Source organism: Cucumis sativus, chromosome 1 (genome assembly GCF_000004075.3).
Source record: "Cucumis sativus cultivar 9930 chromosome 1, Cucumber_9930_V3, whole genome shotgun sequence".
Taxonomy (NCBI): Eukaryota; Viridiplantae; Streptophyta; class Magnoliopsida; order Cucurbitales; family Cucurbitaceae; genus Cucumis; species Cucumis sativus.
Genome location: NC_026655.2, coordinates 16,176,910 through 16,197,601, shown reverse-complemented (window position 1 = coordinate 16,197,601; position 20,692 = coordinate 16,176,910). Strand labels below are relative to the sequence as shown.

The following is a 20,692-nucleotide window of genomic DNA, read 5'->3' as shown; positions in this document are numbered from 1 at the left end:
TACTTCCAAAAGCGGATCCAAATACATACGGTATATATGTGAGATATTACAATGAAATGTGGACAAAGCAATAACATGCATGCCTCGATCTTAGAAAAAAGATATATCATGACTTTTATATAGAGTATATTTTACATCATGCATAAACATGTGACTTGTTGCACGAAAAATACGAAGTGATGAATGTTCTGAAGATATTTATTCACAAAGTTGAAAGACACTTTATCTCTCAAACTAATCTGCATCAATAATAACAGGAAACAATTATCTCATCCAAATTCACTTATATTCTTAATGGCTGTTTGGCATGCATCCATAAAATCTAAGCCTGGATTTATATATTACTAATTTAATTTATCAGTTTGTATTTCAAAATTAACTAAATTTTAATCAATTACTTAAAATAACATTTTTTTGGTCAATTTTTTAAACCAGCATTCGACTGAAACTATATTTTTAATTGTTTGATATTTTAATTTCACCAACAAAACAAACAATAACTTTTATTATTTATTTTATCTTTAGATAACTAAGTTAAAAATAGGAGTATTCATTTTAATTACTCAAAAAAAAGGGGGGAGTGTTCATTTATAGTTAACCACCTACTGTAAATTAATTCGAGTTCAATTATTCCTCCCCATATTGTTCAAATAAAAAAAGTGAAGAAAAAATAACCACTAATTTTATTTTTACTTGCATCAAGTAGAAAAATATGGAAATACATAGTTTTTTAACAAGTCTTTTTAAATATAGGAAAGAAAAAAAAATATTTACACCATATTGAACAATTTTGAAAAAGAAAAAAAAAAGCTCATCCAGAAAGTCCAAGTTCGATACGTGAAATACCTAAAATACCTCAATCATAAATTTTTGGTGAAACACAACTCACTGGCCACCAACCCGTGCAAATCGTCTTTGCCATCATCTTTGTCTATCTTTGTGCATTGCTTTGGTTATTTGAGCATGTAGTTTAGTTCAACTACTTTTCCCGAATTTTAATTATCAATGTTTATCTGGTACACAAAAATACATCAATATGTGTCCTTCCACATGATTTAATTAGGTGATGATAATACCAGCAAATGAGAGGAGAATGTGATAGTCTTCTATTAATGTACATTTGAGATAAACATAGATAAAATACTATCTCTGTCTATCTGAGATAGATGGTGATAATCTTCTATATATGTATGCACGATGACAGAACCTTGTTCCTATTCTTGGATGATCCCCTTTTAACGACTCCAGGTGACAAAGTTTCTTGTAAGCGTCCCTCGCAATAGAAGATTTGGATGCAACTTTCTTTGGTGCCATTGATTTGCTTGTAAATAAATTTGGATGACGAGAGAGAGATGAGAGGTAGAGAGGTCCCGCTTAACATGCCAATTTTTTGCACGAGGTTTCTGGAGAAACAAATTTCATGGAGTTGAACTTGTGTTGATGTTGTATTTATGTTAATTTCATGTGATATGGTTTGATTTTTAGTACCTGATCATCTGATTTTCTCTCAGTTGAATGTGAAGTTTTTGCCTCGGTCATGTTAAGATATTTTGAAAAAAATAATTGAACGTTTTATTAAAGAATTCTTTTTATTGAAAGATAATGGAGTTAAGTTAAGTTACTTGATTTTTCTATACTTTAGGAATCTTGGTGTGTGGTTGTTACGCTCCTTGATCTGGAAGCAGTTATTCGAATGATATATATAAGGGTAATATATATACGACGATATGGATTGTTTATAGGGTTGAGAAAAAAAAAATATGGCACTACTGGGAAAATACTATTTTGTCTTTTCAAGCAGTTCTTGTTGAAGGTATGATGGTTGCCTTCTGATATTTAAATTTTCAGTGCAAATAGTCTGCTTATTTGACAAAACTGAAAAAATAAGAAATATGGATGAATACCACAGAATTGAGGATTCAATTCAGTTAGGGGGTGCATGGACTAGTCTTAGAAGAGATTCATGATTACCTTCAGGAGGAGCCTGAGTTTACTTTAATTAAGTTATGGTGATAACTTGTCAATATAACTTTAGTGAAAAGTTTCAAATTTTGAGTCTTAATAATATTTCTTATATGAACTATGAAGCTCCTCAGATTTAGGTCGTATTTGTCTAACTGGGTTACCAAAGTGTTATGTGTTGTTTGTCACTTGTGTACTCTAGCTATGCCTGTAGTTAAATAATGCTTTTGATATAGCTAAAGGTTATTTCATTCTCTTACTTTTCAATTGGTATTAGAGTGGGTTGTCACTGGTTTATTGAATCTTCAATGGCGTCGATCAAGAAAGGTGGATCAACAACTTGTTCTCCAGTTATAGGTGGATCAAATTTTGCATATTGAAAGCCTTGTATGAAATTCTTTCTCAATTTAATCGATAGTGGATGTTCGAGTTATATGACTGGAAATATAATCTTTTTTTTCTAAATTTAAAAGAAGATGCTATTCTGAGGATACCATCGTTGCAAATAAACTCTGACTTAGTATGTAAAGAATGCCTAATTGGAAGAGAAATTGACTCTGTGTTGGTTGATGAAATGTTGAACTGAACGAGGTTTGCTATTTTTTTATGAATTAACTGAACGAGGTTTGCTATTTTTTTATGAATTCATAAGATGTTGCTATTTGCTGAAATTTTGAGCAAGATGGTGTTGTTGATTACTGATTTTTTTTTTTTTTTGGAATTATATGCTCTTGAAGACTTTTGTTGTTATAAAAGATCCTCGTTGTGTTTAGGAATGTTTTAAAATATTTCGTATCTTTAAAAAAAATATGTATATATTGTACGTCTTCAACAAGGAAAAAGGGAGAATTATATTGGAATTATATAACTTTATCATCTAGTTCTTCTGAAAATGGGGCTGAAAGTTGAGTTTTTTTCTTTATTTGCAAAGAGGAGAAAGCTCTTGTTGCTACTGATACCGTTGGCAATTTTCTTTTCTTTTTTTTTCTTTTTTGCTAGGATGATTTTTGAAGACATGTTATCTGAACACTTACATTGTATTTTTTTTAAAGTTGCTCTTATGTGTTATTCAAGATTTTTTTTTTTTTTGAAGATTCATGAAGAAAGCATATTCAACATCATCAAATGTTGCACCTGAAAAGAAACTAATCATACTTTGTCAAAAGGGGAACTTGTTAGATTTTTTTGACGAATATGAGTTAGTTTTATTTTTATTTAAAGTAAGATAAAATATCATTATTATCTTTAAGATCATTTATAAATATCTTTTAACGAGGAGTTAAAAGATCTTTCTTAAATATCTCTTTTAAAGAAGAAGATAAAAATATTCATCGTAATTATGAATATTTCATCGTAAGAAGTTCTTCTTTCTTGGCTCTTTACAGAAAAGTTATCTGAACGTAAAATCCATTCTTTATAGCTAATATTTAGAAGTTTATATTTTTTATGAAGAATCTGTACGAAGGTAAACCGGTTACCTTCTTTATTTTATGAAGAATTCTTGATATCTTCTTTAGTGGTTTCAATGTATATGAGATAAGAGATTGAAATCTTGAAGATTTGATAAAATATTTAAATTGTGACGCTTCTTGCAAGTTTTTGTGTGTAGATTACTGATTTCTACTAGAAGAAATTCGTGTTACTGAAGAAAGTTTTCGAAGATATCTCAGTTATCTTTTGCAGTATGACAGATATATTATTGAAAATCGTCAAGTGGTTTGACAGAGTGTCGATTGATAAGAAATATGAATGAATGCTGAGATAATTGCAATGCAGTAAATGAATTCAGGGAGAGCCTGAATTCGTCTTCGAGAAGATTTGCGATTACCTTCAGAGGAGCTGAATTTATTTTAAGTTATGGTGATGACTTATCAAAGTAGCTTTAGATTTTAAGTTATTGCCTTTTGAATCACAATAATATTTCTTATATGAGCAAAGTACCTCTCTAGATTTAGGTCGTATTGGTTATCAAAGCATTTTATGTTATTTGTTTGTTTTGTTACGTTAACTATCACGTTAATAATAACTAGATGATATTATTTATCATCTCACCGATTTTTCAGGTCCTATAAATGAAAAGAACTCCTCTATTTATAAAATCTTCTGGGAGAGCTTTATGAGATTGAGTTTGGTTTATCCATGGATCAGAACCATGATCTCACAACTATATGGATTTGGATCTTGTCTAATATTTGGGCTAAATTAAGTCTAACTTGGACTCATTTGAACTTTAACCCAAAATAAATTATATTTAATTTGACCAAAATAATTAACTTGATCTAACGGTCATGATGAAAAACATGTGATGTCATAAAAAATGGTCAAATTTATGTATTCAATTTTAATTTAGGACACGAGTTATTAATTTGTTAAATGACGTGACAACGTGTAATTAGTCCAAAATTTTTGGTTCATATTCAACATCCATATTGCAAATTTGAATTTTAAATTTTAAAATTTAGAAAATATTTAAATAAGTATATTCACAATTTAAATTTAGAAGATAAAAATAATATATAAATTTAAATAATAAACATATTAAAATTCAAAATTAAATTAAACATGTAAATATAAAAAATTAATAAACATAAAATATAAAATAAATATAGCTAAATAGTAAAGAAATTTAAAAATTAGATCTAAAATTTGAAAATCAAATAATACATTAATCTAAAATTTAAAAATTTTAAATTCAAAATAAAATTGACATGTAATTATGAAAATTTAGTAGAAGAAAAAAATAAATAAATAAAAGTTAAAAATATATATGAAAGATTAATAAAAAAAAGGAAAAAGAATAAACTAAGAAATATTAAACCTATAAATAAGAAAAACTAATAAGGGGATAAAAAAAGAAAAAAAATAAAAAGAAATATAAAAGAGAAATAAATAAATAGAAAATCGTGAAAGTTGAAAATTGGACTTATAAAAATGAATGTATATATGTTAGTAAACTTTGGAGTACAACAAACAAGTAACGGAATCAAACTATCCTTACCTAAAAAAAAGGTTTCGCAAGTTCAATTGACTTGATAATACAAATTAATTTGGGCTGGCCCATATTCTGGGTTTGGTCATTTGTAGGCCCATGACTTGTTATATTCCGAAGCTTCACACTTTGAGCCCATGTTGTTATTTATTATGGGAAATTGTAATGGGTAACCTATTTGTCATAAAATATTAAGTATATGCAGTTTTTTTAACCATTTGCATATATAGCAAATCTTTAATTATTCTTTAAAATATTCCCAAATTACCCTCGGTTTAAAATGGGCGCGATTTCTCCTTCTCCATCTTCTCCATCTTCACCATTATTACTCCACAATTTTCTCCCTTCTCCATATTCTTCGGTATTTTCTCCTTCTCCATATTCTTCGATATTTTCTCCTTCTCCATATTCTTCGGTATTTTCTGCATTCTCCATCTTCACTGTCGTTTCTCCATCTTCTTCGTGATTTTCTCCTAAAGATCACCTTCTTCATTGTGCGCCAACAATTAGTAGCTCTCAACGTCCAACAATTTTACAACGATCTTTCATTAAATCATTTGGTATGTAATTAAATTTGTTTTCTTTAAAGATTTTACATTTGATCTTTGTTTTCTTTAAAGATTTTATCAATACTTCAGTGTAATAGTAGGATGATAATTGTTTTCTTTTATTTTGCAGCAATTTGGAATTATGATTAAGCTTCCAATAATAGTGTTTCATAGTGGACAGTGGGATGATACAAATAAATACTTGAATTACAAGACTACAGGTGTATTGGTTGATGAGACAATCTGTTTTGAAAATTTAGTGAGCTTGATATTAAGGGAAGTTCGATTGGATGCATCTCCTTCTTCAATACAATTGTCAATCTTATTGGATTATGGCATCACTGATATTCAAACTGTGGTTGAAATTCATGAAGATAAAGATGTTGCTTGGTTTATAAGTTTAGTTAAAGGACAAATTGCAAGACATCCATTAGTTGTCCATGCTTCTCATGTCTCTATGGATTTAGAATGGTCGTCTAGTGTTGTTAACAGTGGGACGAATAATTTGCCTTCTCTGCTACCTTCTTCTTCAATTGATGATGATTTTCAAATTCTTACGGATATTCATGTTAGTAGGCTGTCTTCTATATCCGATTTGATAGAAAATGATATGTTTGCTAGCAAGGAACTACCATCAAAGTCATTTTACTAAATTGCTATAAAGAACAATTTTGAGTTCAAGACTGTGAGATCAAATTCTAAATCTATTGAGTTTAAGTGCTCCCAAGATAATTGTTCATGGTATGTCCATGCATCTCGTTACAAGGGTGGGGAATTATGGCGACTAAGAAAGTATGTTGCTAATCATGATTGCTCCATGAATGTTATTCAAACTACTCATATACAAGCATCTTCATCGTTGATTAGTGATTGTATGATAAAAGACTTTAGTTCTTTTGACCGTTCGACTCCAAATGATATTATGATTCACATGCGCACTAAACTTGGTGTAAATGTTAGCTACTATAAAGCGTGGAGGACCAAGGAACTTGTCATGAATTCTTTGAATGGTGAAGCAAAAGAATCTTATGCATTGATTCCCAACTTTTTTACAAAACTAAAAGAAATTAACCAGGTATGTTTTTATTCTTACAATATATATCATCAATCAAGCTTTTAATGATATGGTCTATCACTGATAAGATCTATCACTTGTAGATATCGTCTCATTGATAGTTAATGAGCAGATGACATGGTGGTTTACTCTAGGATCTATCAGTGATAGATCATATTAGTGATAGATCATATCAATGATAGATCGTATCAGTGATAATGAATGAGTATATCATCAAACTGACGATATGGTGGTTTACTTTAGGTTCTATCGATGATAACACATATCAGTGATAATCCTTATCAATGATAGACCATATTAGTTACATAGTTTTGGTGACGTTCTAATTACTATAAAGTATCAGTGATAAACTACATCAGTGACATATATATAGTAAAAGAACGTGTTATTTGTCTTTGATATAATGTATATATATTTTTTTTATTTCAGGTTCATTCACTGCTTATAAAACTGATACAAAGGGACATTTTAAGTATTGTTTTATGGCTGTTGGAGCATCCATTGAAGGATGGAAATATTGTAGACCCAACATATCGGTTGACGGCACTTTTTTGAAATCTAAATATGGTGGAACTCTTTTGACGGCTTCAACAATTGATGGTAATAATCAAAATTTTCCATTGGCCTTCAGTATTGTAGATTCCGAAAATGATGAATCCTGGAGATGGTTTTTTGAGAATATAAAGAAAAGTTTAGGGGATCGGGAAGGTTTAGTTGTAATATATGATCGACATTTAAGTATTCCGAAAAATGTTCATAACATTTTTCCAAATGCTGAATATTGCGTTTGTTTGCAACATCTTCTAAAAAGTTTGAAGTTGATGTATCAGGACCCTATAATTGATAAGCTCTTTTTTAGATGTGGAAAAGCATATACTGTTGTTGATTTTGAGACTAATATGAAATGGATGGAGTCTATGTATCCTAGTATACGAGACTATCTTAGTAAGGTTGGTCTTGAAAAGTGGGCTCGAGTATATTGTACAAAGAAAAGATATCAAATGATGACTACAAACATTTTAGAAAGCTTAAATTCAGTTCTAAAAGAATCTAGAGATTTGCCTGTTGCAACATTACTCGATTCTATCAGGCAAATACTTCAAAATTGGTTTTATGATCGAAGAAAAGTTGCATGTTGTATGAGAATTATTTTAACTAGTTGGGCTGAGGGAGAATTACGTATGCAACATCAAAACTCAAGAAGCTTCATAGTAAGTTTTTGTGTTTTAATGTTTATTTACTTAATTAGTGAGTAATATAACAAGACATATCAATGATAGATTTTATCACCGATAGATTCTTATTATGCATCAGCGATAGATTCTATCAATGATAGATCATATGTGTTGACTAAGTTTGTTCTTTTTTTCTTTTCAGGTTAATGCTATTAATGATGTTGAATTTCAAGTGATTGATGAAAGAAAACAATTTATGGTACATTTAAATTGCAAATCATGTACCTGTCGCGTTTGGGATCTTGATGAAATTCCATGCACTCATGCAATTGCTGTTCTTCGTGGACGCGATATGAATACTTACTCTTTTGTTTCCAATTATTTTTTGTCAAGCACTTTGGTTTTAGCTTATACTTGATTAGTTCGTCCAGTTGGGAACCATTCTAATTGGAAATCTATTGGGGTTGACAAGAACATACTTCCTCTAGTTTTCAAGTGTCTAGTTGGACGACCACGAAAACAAAGAATATTATCAATTGGCGAGAAGAAAAGTCAACCAAAATGCAGTCATTGTCGTCGTGCTGGTCACAATCGTAGAAATTGCAAATTTCCACCATTTTTACAATGATATGACATTATGTTTTTTATAATACTCTTTTAGCTTGAGCATAGAGAACATTTTTTTTTTTTTTAAGTAGTCAATAATAATCTACCTTTTGTAAAGTACTAATACATATAAAAATCTATCTCTAATAGTTTCTACAAGCGTTAGAGACCATAAAATGCACCAATTAGTTGAACATGTGATAAAAACCATTATTGTCTAGTCTATTGTCAATAGTTTCTATCACTAATAGAAACCATAAAATGCACCAATTAGTTCAATCTGTGATAAAAACCATTATTGTGTAGTCTATCGTCAATAGTTTCTATCACTGATAGAAACCATAAAATGCTCCAACTAGTTCAACCTGTGATAAAAACCATTATTTTGTAGTCTATCGCCAATAGTTCAACCTGTGATTCATGTCAAATATTAATCCCAATGCAAACAGAGACAAAGTAACTTGTAATCCAACATTTCTATCATTTAATATAGTAAGATCAAACTACATATGAAGATGTAAAGGCATTGTAGAGTCTATCATTGACAAAGAACCATAATTCCTAATGTACTACAATGTCAATGTGAACTATCACAAAAAACCACAAAATTAATGCACTTGCTACAATATCCATACTCATAATTGAGAGATTTTCAAATCAAAACTAGGGGCAAAATCCCTTATTCTTGGAGACTGTCTTGTTGCTTTTGGAGATTCTTTCTTCTTATCTTTTGGATTCTTTTGGTCTTTTTCTTTCTTTTGCTCTTTCAGATTCTCCAACACTTTCTTTGACGGTTTAGGTTGTCTCTTCGATCTAGCATTTTCAATGTTCTTCACTATTTCCATAGTTTTCGCTTTTGCCTTTTCTTGAACAATCTGAAAAAAAATAATTGAATTAGAGTTTATATATAGACACGTTGAGTCTATCATAAAACAACAATTGTGATTATTATAATACCTTCACTTTCTTTGATATGTCATGCACCGTTTTTGACTTATTTTCACGATGATTATCATCATCTTCCTCAATTTCGTCGTTATCATCACATCACTGAACTAACGCATCTACTAACACCTCAATGAAAATAAACTAAACACCCATCAAGTCTATCACTGATATGAACATATCACTGATAGACCATATCCTTAAGCAACAAAAAATAAACTGAAAACAAATTAGCATGCCAAAGAAACAAGTTTAGCATCCTCCAAATCCATTAATCACTAACAAGAACGTATCATTGATAGACAATAAGCAAATCTATCAATCACTGACAATTACATATCATTGATAGACTATAAGCAACATCTCATCCAAAATATGCACATTAAACTAAATTAAAGAAACCAAACAAACAAGTTCAATATCCCAACACATAAATGTATTTCAAATCTATTACAACAAACAGAAAAAAAAAGTACCTGAAGTGAAGTCGAATTCGAAGAAAAGAGAAGAAAGCGGAAGACGGAAGAAATACGAAGTGAAGTCGGAGAAAAGAGAAGTGGAAGACAAAAGTTATAAGAAGTGAAGCCAAAGAAAAGAGAAGAACACGAAAGACAGAAGAAATACGAACTGAAGCCGAACTGAAGCCGAAGAAAAGAGACGAAAAGAGAAGAAAAGAAAAGAAAGGGGAAGACTGGAATAATTTTGGGAGGCATTTTCGTCTTTTATCTTATAATTTAATTAAAATCTGCCATATTTGCAATTGTATTAAATATTTGCTACATCCTTAATTAATTTACAGTAAATTGCTAGATTCCCACCCAACCCATTTATTATTCAACTTAAGTAATAACAAGAGATCAAAATCACAAATTCTATTGAATTTTCCTAACCTCCTTTAGAAATTAATCCATAGGCTTGTCAAAACCTCGATAGCTACTCTACTTCAAAAGAAATTTAAGCAAACAATGTGCTAAAAATCCAATGAATTATGAAAGTTTAATACTTATTTAACATCTACATATTGCATAACTACAACATGAACCACTAACTAATAGTCCATTATTAATTGGTTAATTTCCACAAGTGTAATAAAACATAAAAATTATTTTTTCATTGTCTTTTTCTTTCTTCTCTAATTTTTTTTCTTTTATTTGATTTTTAAAAGACCGTTATTCTTAACTATTTCATATAAATTATTTTAAAATAAAAGTATTGGTTTTATTATTATTATTATAATAATAAATCTACAAAATTAGAAAATAGTAAAGTTAATGGGTATGTGGTAATTAGTGAAGTAATTATTTAATTTTGATTTGCATTTGCATAAACAAAAGTGATAGAGTAATAGTAATCCTCATATAATTGGATCCCCATGAAACGTCCAAATTTAAAATCATTGCCAAGTGGAAAATTGGAAACAACCTTGGTGGCGTAAAATGGTAAATAGTAAAGGTCGGGAGATGGACACGTGTAATGAAAATAAAATGTTATGAGGAGACAAGACGTTAGCGGGTGGGACTGACTCCGTCAACTTGAGATATTAACGCAACGGACAAGTGTTCTGTGGGCCCCTAAATGGACAAGTGGCGTCCATTCTTCAATTCCCATCCTTTACATTTCTTTCTCTTTTTGTCCACATCACCTTCACTTCACCTACATTAACAAAATATCCCACTTTTGTTCTTCTCTGTACATGCAACCATTTCTTTATTTCATTCATCATAATTCAAAAATATAATACACCTCTCTTCTTCTTATTTCATATGATTTTTAACGCCGACCTACCACCTAAAACCGCAATCATCACATCTAATCCTATACTACAAGTTTATAAATAGTCCAATTTGACCACTGTAAATAAGGAAGATAAGTAGGATCTTGTATAGTTGAATTAGTCACATTTAAGCTACCTGTCTCTAAGACAGACCACAGCCACAAGGCAACCAAGTCTAAGCCTGACAGATCCACAAACCAACAAATACAGATACAGGTTTCGATTTGCTTGTATACAACCAAAATGTACCGAACACAATGACACCTTGGCAATGAATTATTAAACAATTAAGACATTACAAATATATAATTGCCTCTTAAAAAGAAAAAGAAAAAAGAAAAAAACAATTGTCCAACCCATCAACATCAGGCTTTTGATGCTTATCCATGTCACATTCTGTCGTACACAAACTTATTTCTTTGAAAAAACTAATCACCTTTATTAGTCAAAAAGTGTAATTAAACTAATTAAAGAATAATTCCAAACACGCCACTATCCCTTTACTTTATATTAAAAAATAGAATCTAATTGTAAAAAATTCAATATTAATCAAAGTCTAAATTATTAAATTAGAAAGAAGCACAAAAGTCCCCAAGTTTTATTCATATATCACAGCAAATAATAGTCAATCCATCCCTATATAGCTGAAGAAACTACAACACAAACACAAACACAAAAAAAAAAAAACAAAAAAACAAAAAACAGCGCATCAATGAAAGAACTTTAAAACAAAAATCAAAATTTAATAACTTCATTTCCATCTAGGATAATGATTCTCCTCCTTGCTGTTCCTGAAAGCGCAGCATCCAATGGAGTAAACAATGATGAGAAACACAAGTATAACAATATTAATAATCGCCACTTTCTTCCAGTTCCTCTTCAAATTATCCAACACTCCACCTTTGCAGGATTCACAATCGAAGCACAGCTTTTGAGGATCATTATCCCACAAACCACAATCCGGATTCGCAAAACTTGAAACATTCGCTGGTTTGTCCCACTGAATCGGTCCCTTGTACTCGAATTTACACTCATCTGCCGGTTTGCAACACCCAGACTACAGAAAATTCACACAAAAACTCTCGTTACTTATGAAATTATTTATTGGGTGGTTTACTTAAATTTAAATTGGATTTGGAATCCTCCTTTTAAACGAATTTTTAAATCGTACCTGAATTGAAGATAAGTGTTCTAGGTAGAATTGCTCAACGGTCTCACCAACAAATTTCTGGCTGACTTCGTTACAAACCTTGCCGTCCACTAAACAGCTCCTGATTCTGTTCCAATCTTTGTTGTTCCTGACGCGATTCTGTAGCCAGTTGGAGTAATCACCGAGTCTGTACTCTTTATATCCTCTGTTGGAGAGAACTTTTCCGGCGCCTTTGTTGGTGACGGCGAAGGCAAAGATGGTGAAGACGAAGAGAAGAAGGATGAGAAGGAACATAACGAAAAGGTAAATCCAGAGAAGCCATCTCACGCGGCAACACGCGCCGATGAAACCCGCGAGTGAGACAAGAAGAAGAAAAACACCGATGACGATTACGGGGGTGTCGAGAAATTTCTCACAATCGGATGTACCTTGTCGGCTGAGCCATATGCCACCGGCGATGATGGGGATAGAGAGCAAAAAGGTAATGAAATTGAGAATCCCAACGAGATTATTGCTGAGTTTGACCATGATGTTGGAATTAGAAAAGAAAAGAGAGAAGAAGGCAGAAACGGAAAATCAGTGAAGAAAGGAGAATGGAAGTGAAAAGAGGGATATGGGTTAGTTTTATAGAGATATGGGGAAGACGCGTTTGGTTAAAGTGAGGTGAAGGAGTCAAGGGCTTGTTCTTGGATATTTCATGTAGAAGGGAAGAAGATGAGTTAAATGGTTTTGAAACTTCAAAAGCGACGGCTGTGATTAGAAGGAAGGTTCTGAGTTGATTACTTTTAAACCAACGCGAGGCGTCAATTTTTGGTTTTGGTATTTTGTTGGGATTTCTTGGGAGATGTGCATTTACATTTTTCAAACTCAGGTTGCTAATTTTGTTGTGTGTTTGAATGAATGGTAAATAGCAAATACAAACAAGTAAAAGCTAAACTCTTGTTTACTATGATTTCTTTTTCCATAAAAGAAAATATTTTTGTCATTTGTTCCACGCGTTTAAAAAGAAATATATATATATATATATATATATACATATTTAAGTTTAGAGGGTTTTGTTTATAATTTAGGGAAGTGGTTCTTAGGCTTGCACAAACTTGTCGCGGGAAATAGGGGTTGTTTTAATTACGCATATACACACTAAGTCATTTAATTTGATTAACAGAAAAAAAAAAAGTTAATTTTTCATAAATAAAACAAAACATCAAATTATATTTTTAATATTTCACTTTTCTCATTCATTTCCATATTGTTTCTCTACTTAAACGATCTTATACTCAAATCTATAAGATATTGTATAGAATTGTAGCTCAATCTAAACTATTTGTGTATCAAATAATCTTGAAAAAAAATAATTTAGATTTGGTTATTTCAGTAGACAAATCTAAACTATTGTTTATCCAAATTTTGTAGCCAAATCTAAACAATTATGTACTTTATGCACGATTGACCAATTAAGTGTGTATTGATTAGGTCATTTTTCTATTTTCCATTATGAGCCTATAGACTTTTTTTTCATTTTCAAAATTGTAAATATTTTGTTGATTTGTTATATTTTTTAAAAAAATTCTTACAAAAATATTTTAACATCTAAGGTTGGGTTAAAATTCACTATTGGTCCCTATGTTTTCATAAAATAATGATTTGGTTTCTAAACTTTCAAATTGATATCAATTTGGTTATACATCTATACTTGTCATATGATCCAATGTGGTTATACTAATTTATGTATTAGAGACTTGAACTGTACTTAACTCAATTCCACAGTGCCATATGTTCTCTTAAGTGTGAAATAGGAGAGGGTAACCTAATGAAATCTAGTCTGACCCATTATACCTTACATCTACGTGATGAAACTACAAAATACTACAGTGGTATCACATAGATTTAGAATCCAAATTCGGCAGCGGATGACCCAACATTCTTTAGCGTCCTAGCAATATCGTCCTTGCTTTTCTTAAATGTTTATAAAGTGAAAATTGTTCCCACAAAGCTACACAAGTCACTTTAGCATGATTTGTCTCCATCTCACTTACATGCATCCTGAAAAAATCTCATAGAATATCACCAACATATAATCGCTCTAAGATAAGCAAATTTAACTTTAAAGTTTTTATGATTGAGCCACCAAAATGAAATGCACCTTGTTAATATAGATAATGACTTTCAATTTTGTTAAGCCTTTCTTAATCCTACTCCATGTGTTTGAGATTCTTCTTATTCATGTGTAATCTCAATTCAATATTCAAGTTCCTCTGTTAACGTCATAGAGTTAGATTGATGGGAACAATTGGTAGAATTCTTTCCAATATAAAAAGTTTACTTTTGAAACATATTTGTTTTATTTGATTTGCATTCGTCTTTGTCTGAAATGGGTAAGCAAATTAGTATGGACATTAAAAAGTTTGGTATTGTACTTAAAAGTGGATACGCACAACCTTAAAAAATAGTAACAAAGTACACTTAGGAAAAATGATTGAAAGGATAAGTGGAAATAGATATTTTGTAAAAGTAAAGTGTGTGGCTTTTTTGGAGATAAAGAAAGGATGAAATGGAATAATGTTGAAATAGAAAAGGGGATGACAAATTGTGTGGGTGAAAAACCAAAGATACAAAAAGAAATGTCATCTTTTCAAAGACAAATAATAGAAAATGAGAACAAAGAAAGGAGGAGAACTTTATGCAAACAAACACAAACCACCTAATCAAAATCTCAATTCCACGAAAACAAAAGATGGAAAAAAAGGAAATGGTATGATTTGAGAGATCACCCACGACTTTAACACGGATACCATTGTTGGTTCGGTTTAGTTAATTTTCAAATCAATTAAAAATCAAACTAAATCAATTGATTATAGAATAAAATCAATATCTTTATAAATCAATTTTATTCTAAATTTTTTACTCCACCTTTCCTTTTACAATTTCGTACTTTGTTATGCTTCTTTTTCTTAATTTAAAATTAAAATTGATTCTATTTTTATATATAAATTGAAATTAATTATATGATTTTGAGAAAAAAATGGGTTTGACTTGGTTTGTTTTTTGTATTGGACAAGGAGTTACGGTCTTCCAAGTTTTTGAAAAGATGATGGAGAAAGTCTTTCCAATGAGTCTTTCCATATTAATTAATGATTTTGATTAAAAACTTGTGATTTTTTTTTATATAGATATTTTGTTATATGCTTTTGAAATAGAATTGTATGTTAATTGCTAATTTTGAAACACTTTGATGTCATTTATAGTTCGAAAGTGACTGTTTTTAGAAGCTCTCTATCTTTCACTCAATGTTTCATTAAATATTTTAGAAATTTTCTTTTCTTTTCTTTCTTTGACTTTTATTTTATATATGAAATGCCAAATTGAGTATATAATATAAAACTTATCATTTCTATAGTTACATATGTTCAATTTATATATATTTTCACATAAAGAATTTAAAACTTCCATAAACAATAATATCCAAAGTAACATGAAGACATTAATTAAAAAAACAAATAGAAATAGAATAACACAAATATTCATTGATAATTCAATTCATACCTGCTGTGTCTGTCTATATGAGTAAAAAGAAATTTCACTATATAAAGACTTCATCCAATTACAACAAGTTACTTACATGATAGACTTGTTTTTCAGTGAGGCGAACAATTTATCTTTTAGTTTCGATCTAGACTTCTTTTGAATTTAAGCGATTTTCAATTCTGAAATAAAACTTTTCTAATCTTTGTATGAGATTTCTTGAGTGCAATATACTACTTAAACTCTCTTTTAAATGTGTCAAATCTTCATATCTTTGTAAACCAAACTTTTTCTCAGAAGAATGTGATTGAGCTCCCGTGTAATACATATATATATATATATATATAAATGATCTTAAGTTATATATACTTACTGTCAAGTGACTTGTTATACTAATAACATCCATCCAAACCAAACCTACAAATTTTTGTTATTACTTTTTCAATTACTCTATTTTTCATATTATTTTTTTAAAATAACATTGTTTTTAAAAATTCTTTCTATTATATTTATTTATATAGTTGTGATGTTTTAGTCGTTACAATAAACTAAAGAAAACTATTTATCTACTCTTCATTCATAATACCAGATTTTTTTACCTTACATTTGATGGATGCAATGTAAAAGAATAATTCTTTACCCTCGTAAATTTTACTTTAATTACATCTCAAAATACAGCTTATGAATAATAATTAAGAAGAAAAAGCAATTAATTAAATCCCTTCGACAGATCCCAAATTTATGGATAGTAAAGTAGATTTAGTTAAGATAGTGGACTATGTCAATGAAAGAGCAAAAGGAAAACAAAGAAAACAAATCTTTAAAATTATTTTTATTAGGAGTCCTCATCAAACTAGTTTACTCCTACTATTTCTCATCATATACAACAAACTCACCCTCAATTTTCTCCTCAAAACCATGACACTTTCCATTAATCAACTTAATCCCCAATAATATGTGTCTTGTCCTCCATCACTTTGACTTGTTATAACACAGACACATGATAATTATCTATTAAACGCATCATTTTGTAACTTATATATACATATAATTAATTACATCCAACTGTGGATTATCCAATACATTCACTAATTCAGTATATACAATGGCAGAGAACGAGAACAATGGCAACGCAGTTGCTGAGGAAGCCCGCGCAATAGTGGCGGTAGTAGAAGAGAAAGCTCCTTGCAAAGACAAAGAATTAGGCGACTGCGGTGGTGGCGGTGGTGGTGGTGGAGGCGGAGGAGATGATGATATTCCAAAAGCAAGTAAAAACAAGAACCCGTTGCTGGAAATCAACAACTTGGAGAAGGCAATCGCTACAATGACATTAATACTGTCAATCCCAGTATTGGGTTTTATTGTGTGGATATTTTACGTTAGAGAGTCGGAGTGCGAGAGCATTTTGAAGCTGCCGAGTTTCCAAATAGGGATTGGGGTTGGTTTAATTTTCTTGTTTCTGATAAGCAATGCAGTGGTTTTTCTAAGGTCTAGATACCCCGTTTTGGGGCTTCTAATTGTGATGGTGCCGTTGTTGCTTACGTTCATAATTGGGCTTGCGCTTGTTGGGGCCTATAAAATGGAAAGTCGATCCGTGGCTGCATCACCCAAATGGTTGAGGTTGAAAGTGTTTGATCAAGCGCATTCCCAAGATATTAAGACTTGTATTTATGATTCAGGGGCTTGTGATGATTTGGTCTCAAGAACTCTCATGCTTAAATCTTATGATTTTAGCCTCAAGAAACTCTCCTTCATTGAGGTAAATTCATCCCTCCCCATAAACAACTATAAGTATCAAATTTTCTAACGTCTTGTATATATATATATATTGAATTATAATTATAAGTTTGTAACTGAATTGAAGAGATGTATATATGTTATGTGTTAGTCTGGATGTTGCATGCCAGCAACGATTTGCGAAATGGAATATGTAAACGCAACATTTTGGAGGAAAACTGGAGGACCAATTGATCCATCAAACCCATACGACAGTGATTGTAATTTATGGGACAACGAGAGAGGAAATTTGTGCTATAATTGCATTTCTTGCAAAACGGGGTTTCTCAGAACTCTTCAAGCTAAATGGAGGAAGCTCGGCATTTTTCTCATCGTTGCCTCTCTTTTACTCTTCATCTCTCATCTCATTTTGTTCCTCTCCTCCGTCTTCAAACAGTTTCGAATTTAATTTACCACTCCATCATCGTTGAGATTAGTGGAATTAGTACGTGCAAGATGACCCCAAAACTCGCAAATATCACTACACGGCCACTTCAGTTCATCAACAACAACACAACAACAACCATTTCTTGGCCACGACTTTAAATCTTCCCCTTTCTTTTATTAGTTTTTTTTTTCTCTCTTCTTCGAAAGATTTTGCATATATCTTTTTTCTTCTTTCTCAACTTGTACATATTTTTTTTCACCTTTTCAGCCCTTCATCTTAATTAAAATTTTTCTTATAACTTTCTTTCATTTTGGTTATATATTTTTCTGACTTTTCTTTGTCTCCTTAGACGTGCAAAAGTCGAAATTAATCCCTTAATATTCGTTATTCTATTAATACTCACTCTAACTAATAATAAAAAAATGTCAATTATAATTCAAATCACATATAAACACTAATATTTTGTTAGGAGGGTAAATGAGTTAGAATCATTTTTTTATATTTGAAAACTATCCTAATTTATATTTACTTTAATATACAACTATAACTCAACACATCTAGTTCAATTTTCCGGACCACTGTTATGGTGATCATATGATTTTAATCTGATTCCACGAAGGACAGAGCATGAGCAACCCAGTACTAAGAAAAGGAGAATTTGGATTAAAAATGCAACCCATATGGTGTGTATATATATGTACATATGAATATATATAATATGATAGGTGGATAACTCTGTAGACCATAAAGTTGAGTGGATATATTAAAAAGGATGGAAAGAAATCTATCACTCGAACTCCACTAAACTCTAAAGTGGAAGTGTAAGAACACTTGTCCAAATCCTCTTCATCTTCCAGAAAGCGCGAAAAACTAGTGCAATATTTCATGATTTTGATCCCAATCTAATCTATTCTTCAACTTCTATGAATACCCCAATCTCCCCTTCTTCCTATCCTCCAAAAACACATAACAAAACAAAACAAAAAACAAAGCATTTCATCTCTCAAATTCTGGTTCCCGTTAAAAAGTAGCCTCTTCAATTTTGGTTGAATCCCCTTAGCAATCAAACAAATATGGCTTCCATTAGGAGTGTTGCCGTTGTCACTTTTCTACTTGGCGTGTCCGTTATTGTATCAGAAAGCCGCGTGGCTAGAAAAGACTTGGGCCTCGACCTTGGGGGAGTGGGCCTTGGTGTTGGAACGGGAATGGGCTTGGGCTTAGGTGGAAGTGGGTCCGGGTCCGGTTCTGGGTCTGGGTCTGGGTCCAGTTCTGCTTCCTTATCACACTCCTCATACGCTGGCTCTTATGTCGGATCTGGTTCAGGCAGAAACAGGAACGGGGGGTCCGGTTCCGGTTCAGGAAGGGGAAACGGTGGAGAAGGATACGGCGAGGGTCATGGTTATGGCAATGGCGGCGAAAACTAAATCTTAAACTATAATTAGTGATAATATATGAAATTAATTAAGGATTATCATCGTCTTTTACTTTTGCAAATAGATGAACAAAAGCTATAGATAATGAATCCTTAATTGTATTTTCCTGCTTTGTTCTTTTAGTCTAGCTTTTATATATATACATATATGAAGTCCGAATAAAATGTTGTTCCTATTAAGTGTTAAATTAAACTATGGGTATCCATAATGGATTGAAAATGTATAATAACATTTTAAAAAATTTAAAATTATATTGTCGATGTTGTTAGGAGTATGTAAAAAAGAATTGTTAGTTCCATGAAAAAATACTATCCTGATTTGATTGTTCAATTAAGTGGATTCTTGACCGATAAATGGTTATTAAATATTGATATTAATATCATATGAAATTTCTATTTTAAGGATGTATGAAAAGATATATATGATAAAACATACCATCCAACTAATCTCATCACCCTCCTCTCGGCCACACCACGAAGGCAGTGAATCTGAAGCTGGTTCATATGCTGGTTGTACAAGGTGCAGTTCCGATAACCATTAAGCTCCTTAAGGCTCTGGCGGTTGTGAGAGACCTAACTGTTTTTGTTGACTATTTTACTTTTGCCTCTCATCCCCTTATTTTGGTTGGGTCTGATTTGTATTAAGTTTATTAATGTTCTATCTCATAAGAGTTTGGATTTGCTTGAGCTTGTAAAATTTGTTGAAGATATTAAGACTCTAGCTCTGTCTATCCATGGGTGTTTCTTTGTGTGGTGCCTGTCCTTGATGAATGGGTTTGCCCATCATTTGGCTCGAGTGGCTATGGTGAATGGTGGTTGTTGGTGAGACTAATATTCTTGGTTAATTTATCCGTATGAAGTTTCTTTTAAAGTATATATATATTGATATTCATATATTGAAGTTACTAGATTATCTTTTTATTGGTTTGTCTTTAATAACCAGATTCAACCCTTCAAATTTAGAAATATATTCAAGAATGGACACATATTTGAATTATTCCACCTAATTTATGTGTAGAAACTTACCTTAACACACGTGAAAGATAATCCATTTAATTTAGAACAAATACATCTCCTAATGGGGTTCTCTCCTCAACAGGTTTTAGTTAGTAAATCAACACATTAGTGATATATAAGTATATATATATTTACCAAGTTTATGGATAGACAACTACAAATTTAATATATGTTAAGAGAGATTTGACTATCTAAACTTTATGTTCTTTATTATTATATCAACTAAAATAATATGAATATTAAAAAGTTAGATCAATCGTCACTACAAGAATTTTCGTCTTTGTCGATGCAGAAAAACGTGAACAGTTATTATGAAAAACACGGACATATCTT

At 31.1% G+C, this 20,692-nt stretch overlaps 3 protein-coding genes across 3 annotated transcripts; 2 read left to right on the top strand and 1 right to left on the bottom strand.

The window, feature by feature from the left end:
* Positions 1 to 11,638: 11,638 nt before the first annotated feature.
* LOC101210475 (tetraspanin-8) lies at positions 11,639 to 12,891 on the bottom strand. Its single transcript, XM_004151110.3, has 2 exons — positions 12,246 to 12,891; positions 11,639 to 12,131 (listed from the first exon to the last, which is right to left on the bottom strand). The coding sequence occupies exons 1-2, from the start codon at positions 12,750 to 12,752 to the stop codon at positions 11,826 to 11,828; spliced, it is 813 nt and encodes a 270-aa protein (XP_004151158.1). The 5' UTR covers positions 12,753 to 12,891; the 3' UTR covers positions 11,639 to 11,825.
* Positions 12,892 to 16,656: 3,765 nt separating this feature from the next.
* LOC101210719 (tetraspanin-15) lies at positions 16,657 to 17,943 on the top strand. Its single transcript, XM_004151111.3, has 2 exons — positions 16,657 to 17,505; positions 17,635 to 17,943. Exons 1-2 carry the CDS (start codon positions 16,852 to 16,854, stop codon positions 17,929 to 17,931), a joined length of 951 nt encoding a protein of 316 aa, XP_004151159.2. The 5' UTR covers positions 16,657 to 16,851; the 3' UTR covers positions 17,932 to 17,943.
* An 877-nt stretch (positions 17,944 to 18,820) lies between these two features.
* Positions 18,821 to 19,535, top strand: LOC105435615 (glycine-rich cell wall structural protein 2). The gene has a single exon (XM_011657733.2). The coding sequence runs from the start codon at positions 18,984 to 18,986 to the stop codon at positions 19,332 to 19,334; it is 351 nt and encodes a 116-aa protein (XP_011656035.1). The 5' UTR covers positions 18,821 to 18,983; the 3' UTR covers positions 19,335 to 19,535.
* Positions 19,536 to 20,692: the final 1,157 nt, after the last annotated feature.

What these genes read in the sequence shown, in the direction of transcription:
- LOC101210719 (XM_004151111.3), top strand. Translation starts at nt 16,852, where the DNA reads ATGGCAGAGAACGAGAACAATGGCAACGCAGTTGCTGAGGAAGCCCGC. An exon ending in AGAAACTCTCCTTCATTGAG is followed by an intron (nt 17,506 to 17,634) that starts GTAAATTCATCC and finishes GTTATGTGTTAG; the next exon opens with TCTGGATGTTGCATGCCAGC.
- LOC105435615 (XM_011657733.2), top strand. Translation starts at nt 18,984, where the DNA reads ATGGCTTCCATTAGGAGTGTTGCCGTTGTCACTTTTCTACTTGGCGTG.
- LOC101210475 (XM_004151110.3), bottom strand. Translation starts at nt 12,752, where the DNA reads ATGGTCAAACTCAGCAATAATCTCGTTGGGATTCTCAATTTCATTACC. An exon ending in AACACTTATCTTCAATTCAG is followed by an intron (nt 12,132 to 12,245) that starts GTACGATTTAAA and finishes AATTTTCTGTAG; the next exon opens with TCTGGGTGTTGCAAACCGGC.